Raw genomic sequence first — 12,313 nt, forward strand, 5'->3', positions numbered from 1 at the left:
CTCTGACAGAGAAGATCACTAAATTCCAAAGTGACAGAAAATCGTCATAAGAATTAAGAATTCTTTACACATAAAAATGGTATTACTAATTCAAGGGAATGGGCTTTGAGTTTTTTCCAGAAGCACACTTTTCACAGCATCCCCTTATGACAAGTTTCAGAGTGGTGGCTGAGCTCAGGAATATACGTGTGAATGTCCCAAAGAGGCCAAGTTTACTGGCTCACACAGTTATCCTCCATAACACCAGCCTTCCTACTAGCCTAACAACCCAGACTAATCAAATAAAATCTGCCCGTGTTTTATTAAAATAAGAAACCCTGTACATCATAGTAGTGTGAAAAATGATACAGTTCATTGCATTGTAGCAAATGACAGTTAAGAGATTTCAGCATGTGAGCACACAAACATGCCCACAAACAGTTCTCAATCACTTTTATATGGGAATTGCCTTTCATAAAAGAAGGTGTAAAAGTTCTTTATAGTTGAGTATTGTGCAATCTACTGAAGGCACACAGTAAAACAAACAAACACAATCTCCACTGCTACAGGGACAGAGGCCAGCAGCCCTACATTTGGAAGCAGCTCAGCCACCCATTGTCATGTGATCACAGGCAGGGCACATCTCACGTCTGTCTCCTTGCTGATAAAATGGAGACGATGGTATTCATCTTGAAGGGTTGTCGCAAGAATTAAATAAACTAATATATAGAATGAAAATCCGTAACACAGTGCCTTGCCCTCAGAAGGTTCTTTAGTTTCAGACAAGTGATTGCTCAAAATGCCCACATATCCTATAAAAACCCTCTCTGATCCTAGTTTCACACATTGATACCCAAATTCATAATCTGGAATCTAAGGCTCTTCATATATGCAAATGAGCATCATCTAAACTTTCTGGAAATGCCCATGGAAGCTCAGCGCCTAATGACATGGCCAGGCATAAACACTCTCCTCTTATTTGCGTGTACTTCCCGTCACATCCCTTGCTTCCTAGCTGAGTCCCACCTCAGCCTCAGCACATTCGGTCTCTCTCTCCCTTTGGCTTCTTCACGTTCTCTCCTAAAACCTGCAGAGTCCTCTCTCTTGAAGTAATTCTTCACCTTCTTGGCTACTATCAACTCCCTTTTTCTACAAACCCTTTGAAATACATTTGATTCCTAAGTAATTGGGGTTTCCTCATGACACACTCCCTTAATCTCACATGAACTACACCTGTACCCCCACGGACCCGAAACTGCCTCTTTCTGCGTGAGCGAGTCTTCTTGCCTGCTAACACCTCTGGCTTTTCTGGACCTCTTGGGGGGTCTCCAAAATGGAATTTCCTCCTCCAAAATCTAGGCTTTGCTGTCTCCTCTGCCCTGCCTTCTCTTCTTCCTTTCCCTCCATGCCCCCCAACAGCCCACAGCTCAGCTCTGCTCCAACTCTATCAAGGCCTCACTGGCTCACACTTGCCGTTCCCAGATGCCCAGCTGTCACCAGCTGCACAAATTCATTTCTAGCTCCAGCATCTTGGTCAACCTCCAGTCAGTTCTATACAGGCAAGCCTCAGAGATACTGTGGGTTCACTTCCAGACCACCACAATAAAGTGAGTATCGCAATAAAGCAAGTGTTAATCTTTTTGCTGGTGAAGCATCTTGCCTTCGATTTGTAAAAAACACAACACCTGTGAAGTGCATTCAAACAAGGTATGTCTATACTTCTAACACTACCCAGAAAGTAGCCCTCAGTCACTCTAGGACAGCGGTTCTAACCTTTCACAGGGGTCGCCTAAGACCATCGGAAAACACATATTTTCGATGGTCTTAGGAACCGAGACACTGCTCTGCTATCCGTCTCCAGGCCCACTTGCAGATACGCCCACATACGAGTACCCGGCGACCCCTGTGAAAGGGTCATTTGACCCCCCAAAGGGGTGGCGACCCACAGGTTGAGAACCGCTGCTCTAGGATGAGGTTTGAAAGAACCTTCACTGCCACAGGTCACAGGTTTCAAGAATCAAATAATGAATACCTCACCTGACAGTACCTGTGAATTGAGAGAAGTTACTCAGGCTTCTGGACTCATGAAAACCACCCGGGGAAATTCTGTGTCAAACAGCTATTCTTCCTCTTTAAGAATAAAAGAAATGTTTCATCTGCTAATCCGCAAAATTTAGGAAACATTTAGTATTTGAAAAATAAGGTAAACCCTTCCTTTCCTGTCTCTAAAAAACAAAGAAAAAGGTCAAGACTGCATTAGCTGCTTAAGTTAATTTCAAGATTTTCAGCTTGATCAGCTGTAACAGTTTTTATTTTTTAAATTTCACACTTACAAAGCAGTACTTAAAATGTAAACACCCACTTGAGTTGTTTACACTGTTATTATTGAAGAAAAATACTGAGGTCACTTATTTTGGTTTTGTTTAATAAAACAACAGAAACATCTGCCTATTTTATAGCAGGTTTTTGCTGTCCTTCCCATCAGGCGGTGTAAATACACTCCAACTGCTTTTCATTCACCTGCTGATCTGGAGGTGATTCGCCCCCCACTGAAGACAAAATTTGTTTCACTGATTTTTGGTCAAATACAACAATTAAATCATCACTTGATTTTTCAAGCGCTAAAATAATTTCTGAAGAAATTTTTAAAAATTATTTAAATGAAAAGCATTACCTCCCCAAATGAAAAGTTATTTATTTCTGAGCTGTCAAGAGTAAGTATTAAGGTTATAGCAAACCATAGGATGCTGTTCTTGTGGGACACAAATGAAACATTCCTGACTAACAATTCAAATTTTAAATTGTGTTGAATACTTGCATGTCTCTACCGCAACATAAAACTCTTACTTGGTTCTCCATTCACTGATAGCTGGCCATTGACTGTGAGGTCTGCATCTTACCGACTAGAGATGCCGGCAGTGTGAGGATACTGATCCCTCTGACAATCTATCTACCCAACTCAGTGTGACAGCCAGCGAGTCCACTTCAGCCTGTTTCTCTGTGTATTAAAAAATAGGAATCTCTTCTAAGTCCTTGGCCTAACAGGAATTCTCCCTTTCCTGTTTGCAGTTCCCACAGCAAACCAGGGGGTGGGGGGTGGGGGGGGAGGTGTGGGAGGGAGGTGATTTAGGAACCACTTGCACCTCACCTGCCTGAAGACTCGTCTACTGCCTTCTGGAATGAGGTTTCCTGGAGTACAAGTTTCAGTCTGTCCCTTTGCTTTGCCAAAGACAGATCCGCCTACTGGCTATTATTCTTTGCTGTAATGACAACTGTGCTCTAAGACAAGCAACTTATTCTTAGGGGAAAACAATTTCTACTATCACATGTGCTCCCCAACAGCCATTTATTCACATCTGCTCATCCTCTGATATCTGACTTACACAAAAACACAAACACTTGGCTGGGTGACAGTTGAATGAGTATGATGTATTTTACGGAACCCACACTCTGTTGCATCGCTTCCTTTTTTTTTTTTAAGATGGTGAAATCTTTATAAGCAAAAAGATGATTAATTCTTCCCCTTGTCTTTAAGAATCACTCTCTCCTGACAACCTTAGCCAATCCCCAAATCTAACAAAAAAACAATGACACTCTTTAGCAAGCTATTCCTGGAACTTTAGTTTAGAGATCCACCACACTGGAAAATGTCAGTTTTATGGGGGCATCTGGACAAAAGTCGCCTGTTTTAGGACACTCAGTTAATCCTACATTAAACATTTTTAGCAGTACATTTTGGAATCTCTGTGCCCCAGAACACACAATATGGATCTAATTAGGTCCAGCTGCCTTACGTTAGTAATAAAATTGACAGGGAAAAAAAAGAAGTGAGGGCGGGGGCTTTGTTCAATCCTTTCTGTACCCTGGTGATCACAAGCTAGGATCCTCAACTCGTACTCAGCGCCAACACACACTTCTTCAATACCCCGGCGTGCCCGGGACCCCGCTTAGCGCTCAAACTTTTTCAGCTGCAGAGTCTTCACCTGCTCTGGAAGAGATTTAGGGCCGGACTGGAGCCCAACGCTCAGACCCCACCCCCACCCCCCACGTCCCCCCGCGGCGCGCCCCGCAGGCTCTTCAGCTCCAGGACTTACACCAGCGCGGACGGACAGGGCATCTGGTTCCAGGGACAGTTGTACTGAGCCTGAATAAAACTCTCACTTCCTTCCAGCACAGAGCAGCTCACATTCTTGTTCACGATGTAGGCGCACCAGTTCCTGGGGTGAAGGAGAGAGAGGGAGAAAGGCAGGTTGTAAACCCAGGGAACAATGAGACCGGGGGAGAAGGAACAAGCTGATACCGCAGCAGGCAGGGCCAGGGGCAGGGAGATCGTGGTCCCTGCGGAGGAGGGGGTTCGACAAAACAGACCGAAGGGTGAGCGGGTGAGTCTTTGGAGAGCGTGCACCTTTTCCCCACAAGGGACAGTGAGAAGTATCCATGGTCCCAGAGACTCCAATGATTCCTGGGAGGAGTTTTCTGATGGCTCTGCTTTGCGGGACACTCCCTGCGCCCCACGACCCGGGAGGCAGCGCTGCTTGAGGCACTGGCGAGGTCACCCGGGAGGAGGCGCTGCCCAGGGCAAGCCGAGGGGCACCCCTCCCAGGGGCTGCGCATCGCCTCTGGCAGGGCCGTTTCGGGGTTCCCCGACGGGTCAGGGACGGGGAAGCGGGGACCCAGGGCTCTGGGAAGGAAGGAGCCTCGCCGTCCTGGGGGCGAGGAGAGGGGCCGCGCACTTACTTGTTTCTGGCTCCGGGGCGCGCGAGGTGCTTGGGCTGAGGGCCAGCGTGGCACAGCCCCGCGCCGCCCAGGGCCAGCAGCGCCAGCGCCCAGCGCCAGGGCCGCGTTCGAGGCCACATTCTGCGCGCGGCGGGCGCTCCGCCTGCTGGATCCCGAGCGCGGCGAGTCGAGGCGAGAGCGCAAGGCTGAGGGCGGCCAGGGCGCGGCCAGAGAAGGCGGGAGACTCGGGCGCTTCGCAGCGCCCCCACTGCGCTCGGCGGCCGCCCCCTCCGGCTTCTCCCACTTCTGCTTTTCCACCCGGTGCGCCCGCGCTTCTCCTCGGTCCCTCAATGACGCACAGGTCCCCCCGGGTGCCGCCCTCTTTATTTCACTTCCCTCTCCGAAACGTGACTCTCCCTCCACCACGTCTCCCTGTCTCCAGTCCCCTTGCCTCTCGGCAGGGGGTTTGGGGGTGAAAGGGCTAAAGGGTGTGGGAGAAGGGTCTGAGTTACAGAATTTCCAATTACTCATTCCTTTGGTCTCTCCCCAGCAGCCGGGCAACTCCGCCTCCACCTTCCAACAGGCGCGGCCGGGCCCCTCGGGAAGTGGCCGAAGTCGGCAAGTCGCAGTCCTCAAGTTGGGCCTGGGTGCCGGCTTCCCAGTGTGAGAGGGACATCTTTATCAGTCCTTTATCAGACGCGACTCGGATTCCCTCCTCTGGCAAGACGCGGCCATTCCCCCACATTTGACTTAGGAGAGTTTAGGGGGGAAATGAACGCGGATCCTCTTCTCTCTCTTTACTCAACTCTTTTATCCATCCATGTAACAGTTTCCAAGTCCACGTGCAGGGCAGCAGAGGCCAGGAGAAGCAACAGCCCCACCCCCTCCCAACAGCTTCTGAAGCGCGGCAGCAGGTTCTAATACATGCAACACTAATCTTTGAAAGGCAATCTCAGGCTCTGCCTCTGCTGTCCTCCTCTGAACTTTCTTTTTCTATCAATATTAAAGCCATTTACTCCACAACAATCACCTTTGTTTCTTAACCGTTCAGACACCGCTGACCATTTGTCTTTTCACTTGCTTGCATATTTTCTGCCTATTCCTGAGTTACGCTTATCTCCACCAATTTCTTTGGGGGGTGAAGCAACTCCACAGAAGAACGTTACATAAAATCCAGACCAAAGGGTTGTATTTTCAGGGTGTTGGAGAGAGCTATGTATTTGAGTTAACTCGCTGCATCTAACAAACCCTAGAGTGAGGTTATTTGAAGACTACATAGATTAACTGTATTATCTGTGAGCTAACAGGACACTGTTGGCTGTGAATTAAGTGGACAATATAGCTTTGCTGTGTTCCCTACCCTATAAATGAAGCCACTGGTCCATGTTATTCCTAATATGCTTTGATGGAGATGTTGGGCCTTTTGATTTGCAAATAGAAGTTCCCTAAGTAGAAACCTTGCAAGAGCCAAGCAGAAAATTATACCATGTAAGGACATAGTCTGTCCATGAACTCTCTAAATGGAAGATCATGCAAATAATGGACTGATGTAATCCTTGCCTTCAAAAGAGCCACCCTGAGGGGAAAATAACAAAAAGGGACAAAGAGCTGTCTTACATAACCAATCTGTATCTTTCTGTGTGACTGCACTGTCCTTCCATCCTAACATCATTTTTGTTCATGAAGTGTCATAGGGAAGAAACAGCACAGAAATGAAGGAGAGTGACAGAAGGAAAAAAAAAAACTGAAGACAACACACAGGTGTGTATGTTTACAACTAACAGCTAACAACCACAACTTTTCTTCAATACAGGTAATCTCAAAGTTGAGAGTGAAGTTGAACTGGTCAAGTCAAATCTATTTTTTTCCATTAAACCAGAGTCATACTAGAAAGCTGTATTCTAGTCCCAGAGTCTGAAGACTAAGTTTTCATTGAGATGACCACTAACTAATCATCTAAATGACACTTATTGGTAAGTAAATTTGATTCTGAGCATCTATTCCATGCTAGGTATTGTGCAGAAATACTGGGGACTCACGAGTGAGCCAAAACTGATATGGGCTCTGTGTTTCCAGAGCTTCCAGGCATTTCTGTGCATTGAAGGGTGTAAAGTTTCTGAGGTTAATTCAGGAAGACTTGAGGCGAAGACCCCAAGAGATACTCTTTCCTTTCTCTTTTCTAGCCAGAGGAAGGGACACATCAAACTCAGGAACCAGGGAGCCCTCCAGGAGGCAAAGAGAAGCTTTCTGAGGCTAGAGAGCTTAATTAAGCACGTTAGGAAACAGACTAATTGGGCAGGTCATCTGGCCCCAGCCATAAGCAATAATATGGACATAATTGGCAGAATGCTGCAAGTGTGAATTCTTTATAAGCCACCAACTACCTTAAGCACTTGAAAACTGTCAGTTTCCTGTAACAATCTGAAGGAATTTCTTCTGTTTTTAAAAACAAAAGTGCCTTATAGTAACTTACACTTTTGATTTTGTGTCCAACTTACCTGGAGTAAAAATGCAAAGTAAAACTACTTCATAAAACCCATTCCCTCACCCTTGGTCATGATAAAAGATGCTCATCAGGCTCTGCACTTGGGGGCAGGTCTCATGAAGCAGTGAGCCTGATGGACCCCATGATACTCAGACTCTGATTCAGCTGCCTGGTGAAGGAAGATGGTGATCAATCCTTATAGAAGCAGCAGGCAGGTGCATTTTCCCCACCCCCATGCTCAGTCATCTGGGCACAAGACATTTGATCAAGATGAACCGATCTCGCATCAAGGATGTGGTCAAGAGTCATAAGACTAGCTTGCGCATCCCATCCGTCTCATTCCTCATCTTTGCTTTCTAGAACAACAACAACAAAAAAAATCCCCGATTTCTAAATGTACTCTTACGTGTCTTTACTGCTTCTCTGTGCTGCTTATCTAATCATGAAAAAAGAAAGTCCTTGTAGACTGGCTATCTTAAATAAATTTTGATTGCAAAGCAATGCGCCCTAAAAAAATGTTTTACACATTCATAAGTTAGTGATAAGATGCCCTTCATTCTTAAAAAAAAAAAGAGAGAGAGATGCAATTTGGAAGGGAAAGAGAGACAGAAATGTCTCTGAGAAAAATTAACTGGCTGCACTGTTGAGCTTGGTCACTGTTTTGGAATCCCAAGGTTTGGTTTGTGGATGAAAAGAGGCCACATACTAAACCTGACAAGTTCAGGGGAGGCCTGCATGGCAGGTCCTATAAACGCAGACCAAAAGTAACCACATAGGATGGTCTGAGCACAAATATTCCTAACTAAAAGCACGTCATGACTGATAGTCACATCCCTGGCTTCTAACTTCCTTGACAAAGTGAGGAAGTTAAGTGAGCCTGTCTATTGTCTTTTTGCATCTAAGATAACATACCTTTGAAATATCAGAATGATTTCCTTTTCCAGACCCCTCAATGCATACCCACCACACTAAAGCAGTAGACACAGAACCTCTCATTATTATCTTGTTCCCCTCATACCATCTTTACGTGCTGTGTTAATTATTAACGATCCTCTACCCACCAATGTAAAAGAAGTATGTGTCTCTCCGTTTTACTTTTTATCTAATCCAAGAGATTTCCCCACTTTGCTTTCTCCCACCCCTTAATCTATCACCAATGGATTTCATAGAACCCTCCTTATATCTCCTCCTTTGATCCTAATGTATAAAATAAACTGTAAAGTTGCCATTCTCCAGGACATTTTCTCAATCTGTTGAGATTTTGCTTCCCAGCAATTGTCATCAGTTTGGCTCAAACTCATAAAAAACCTCTACAGGTTTGGACATTTCTTACATCACCAGGTTGATACAAATTTGTTTAGCTCCACTTGACATAGGCATTGCATTGGACAAGGCACCTTCAGAATGAATTCAATGAGTCCCCAGACTTCAAAATTTATAAACAACAGCTACTTTCCTGTCTTCTTAAAGGCTTTGCTCAAGTAGACTGAAACAGAACAAAAAACTTCTATTTTTCTTAACTTACTTATTTGCAAATATCCCACTTACTATTGACAAGGAGAAAATTCTAAGACATCCTATATTAAATGACAGCAAGCCAGAGGGTGGAAGGAAGAGACAAGAGAGGTTAATCAGTTAACAACTGCAGGGAAAAACCAATAAAAGACTGCTGGTATTCCTGAATGTGTATTGGAATTTTAAATTAATTTCCAGATAGACTACTTCTGAGATTATCTAAAGCAAAGAGCTAGAAGCCACAGTACCCCGGAGCCTCTACTTCTTGCTTACCTATGACCTTCCCAACCTGTTGCCCACAGCCAATCCATAGGCGCCAACACCTCTTCCTTAGGGACTCTGCACGTCTCCCAGAACTAGCCCTACTTCACCTTCTCCCACCCCATTTATCTATGGCCAATGTAAATTCTATTAAAACAACTTACATCTTTCTTCCCAAAACTGATTCCATAAAAAAGCCCATCAACACCAGGACAGTGGACATGTTTGTCTTTTCTACATAGCCATGCTGCTGGTGGTTCAGACATTATGCCCCAGGACCTGGTATTTTTCTTGCTAGCAATGGCTTAATAAACCCTTTCTTTAAAAAAAAAAAAAAGCTTTTGACTGTGAAAGTTTTGTATTTAACACTATACATAGCTAAAAAATAAAAATCTCAGTATCTTTGGAATCCAAGACTGATATATTTATCAATTGATTGATTCACTGACATTGTTAAAGATTCTGGCCGTTATTTTAATCATCTTTGTTGAGAGATGCCAGAAGCCAATTGTCCTTTATTGAGAATTCCAAGATGGCAGAATAGATAAATATTGAGTTCCAAGATGGCAGAGTAGATAAATATTGTGTGTGCTTCCTTCCGTGAACACATTAAAATTACAACTGAATTATAGAAAAATCAACCTGGAGAACCAACTGAAACCTAGCTGAACAAAAGGTTTATAACTAATGATGTAAAGAAGACACCACCTCAATGCTGGTAGGGAGGGCAGAGTTATAAAATGGGCTGGCTCTAAACCTCCAGGTAGTGAATGAGAATCAGAAGGGGTATCTCAGCTGTGGAGATTCCCCCTGGAGGAATGAGGAACCCCAGCCCCACAACAGGCTCCCCAGCCCGGAGTACATGTGCCAGGAAGAGAAGCCCCCCACAACATCTAGCTATGAAAACCCATGGGGATTCCAACCATCTGGGTGGGATGAAAGGCTGCAGAAAAGCCAAATGTCCTCTTAAAGGGCCTGCACAGACTTGCTCATTCACAGGCACTCACCCTGGACTCTAGTGGAAGGACAGTGACTCAGTGGGCATTGGAGCCATGTGGGGGGCAGACTGGGTTTTGTGGCCTTGGGGCAAGGGCTGGAGGACCCTTGCCATTTTCCCTGTGTGAGGTCCTCCTCCCATGCAGCCGGCAGATGGGCATTATCTTTCCTTTGTTGAGCTCTCCCCTACACTCTGAATCTGAATTGATCTGGTGAGCTCTGCTGGGACCCCACCCCCTCCAACTCCCCCAACACCGCCAGATGAACTTTCTCAGCAAGCAGCCAGCTCCACCCACACTGCACTCTTTCTTGGAAAACTATTGGAGTCCGGTCCCCAGCTGGGTGGTGACTGGCCTCTGTGTGCTCTGAGACTTTTGCTGAGTAGCTACAGGCTCAGCACAGTCACAGAATCAAAATCTACATCAACCTGGTGACTACAACTCTTCCCACTCTAGTGACTCCCTGAGACCCTGTCTCACCCAACTTATGTACTGCATGAGACTTTATCAATGGCTGAATCTTAAGAAAGCTGGCAGGTGGCAGCAGGCCTCGGGGAGTCCTGGATTTTTGTGGAGCTACCCTAAGCCCAGTACTGGTGGCAGGTGTCCTTGGTTCACAGCGTGACCTCTCCCACATGCCTCCAGGTTTAGCGCAGGAAGCAAACAACTGCAGATCACTTTGTAGCTCCTACCAGGTAGTCCCTGGCCAGTCACAGGCAGTGGGTGACTTGGTCCTGCACTGGAGCCCCTCCTAAGAGGCCCCAGAACCAGCATACTTGGAGGTTGGCTTCAGACCACAGCAGAGCACCACCCAATTAGCTCCACAAGTGGCACACAAAAGGGCAGTCTCAACAGGCACTAGTGCCCCCTGGAGCAAATTCCACTCAGTAGGTTAAGCCCCCCCACATAGTAGCCCGTAAGCTGTGGATGTGGCAAAACCCCACAGCCAATCAGCCTAAAGGTCAATCCCACTCACTGACATGCCAATAGCAATCAAGGTTCAACTACAACAGGAGGGCACACACAACCCACACAAGGGACACTCCTGGAGCACCCAGAGCAGGTGACCAGGGAGACTGTGTCACTGGACCCCAGAGGGCACCTACTACATAAGGCCATCCAGCCTAGACTGGGAGACATAGATCTACCTAATACATAGAAATAAACACAGAGAGGCAGCCAAAATGAGGAAACAAAGAAATACATCCCATATGAAAGAACAGGAGAAAACTCTGGAAAGAGAACTAAACAAAATGGAGGCAAACAAACTACCAGACAATTCAGAACAATGGTTATAAGGATGCTTAAGGAACTTAGTGAGAACTTGAACAAAGAAATAGTAAGCATAAAAAAGGACATAGAAACCATAAAAAAGAACCAGTCAGAAGTGAAGAATACAATAACTGAAATGAAGAATGCACTAGAAGAAATGCACCAACAGACCAGATGAAGCAGAAGATTGAATCAGTGATTTGGGAGACAAGGTAGCAGAAAACATCCAATTGGAACAGCAAAAAGAAAAAGGAATCCCTCCCCCAAAAATAGTTTAACAGATCTTTGGGACAACATCAAGCATAACAGTATTCTCATCATAGGGGTACCAGAAGAGAGAAAGCAAGGAATTGAGAACCTATTTGAAAAAATAATGACTGAAAACTTTCCTAACCTGGCAAAGCAAATAGACACAAGCCTAGGAAGAGTAGAGAGTCTCAAACAATATGAACCCAAACAGACCCACACCTAGACACATAATTAAAATGGCAAAGGTTAAATACAGAGAGTCCTAAAAACAGCAAGAGAAAGGCAACTAGTAACGTACTCATATAAGGGAGCCACCAGTAGGTTGTCAGCTGGTTTCTCAACAGAAACTTTGCAGGCCAGTAGGGTTTAGCAGGAAATATTCAATGTGATGAAAGAAAGGACCAACAACTAAGGGTACTCTACTCAGCAAGGCTATCATTTAAAATTGAAGTACAGATAAAAAATTTCCTAGACAAGAACAAGCTAAAGGAGTTCATCACCACCAAACCAGTATTACAAGGAATGTTAGAGGAACTTCTTTAAGATGGAAAAAAAAATCAAAATTATGAATAATAAAATGGCAGTAGCTACATATCTATCAACAATTACTTTCAATGTAAATGAATTAAATGCTCCAATCAAAATACATAGGAGGGCTGAATGAATAAGAAAACAAAACCCTGCTGCCTACAAGGGACTCTCTTCAGATTGAAAGATACACATAGACAGAAAGTAAAGGGATGGAAAAAGATATTTAATGAAAATGGGAATAAACAAAAAAAGCTGGAGTAACAATACTTACACCAGACAAAATCAACTTTAAAACAAAGGCTATAAGAAG

The 12,313-nt window shown here is 45.0% G+C and overlaps 1 protein-coding gene across 1 annotated transcript in view; it reads right to left on the reverse strand.

Moving 5' to 3' along the window:
* EMILIN2 (elastin microfibril interfacer 2) overlaps positions 1-5,005 on the reverse strand; it is a 53,556-nt gene extending 48,551 nt beyond the window's left edge. Inside the window, exons 1-2 of the mRNA XM_019665093.1 lie at positions 4,717-5,005; positions 4,074-4,196 (exon numbers count right to left, since the gene is read on the reverse strand). Coding sequence (XP_019520638.1) covers positions 4,074-4,196; positions 4,717-4,835 — 242 coding nt within the window. The 5' untranslated portion in view covers positions 4,836-5,005. The remainder of the gene's footprint in view (positions 1-4,073; positions 4,197-4,716) is intronic.
* Positions 5,006-12,313: the final 7,308 nt, after the last annotated feature.

Source organism: Hipposideros armiger, unplaced genomic scaffold (assembly GCF_001890085.2).
Source record: "Hipposideros armiger isolate ML-2016 unplaced genomic scaffold, ASM189008v1 scaffold_433, whole genome shotgun sequence".
NCBI classification, from domain to species: domain Eukaryota; kingdom Metazoa; phylum Chordata; class Mammalia; order Chiroptera; family Hipposideridae; genus Hipposideros; species Hipposideros armiger.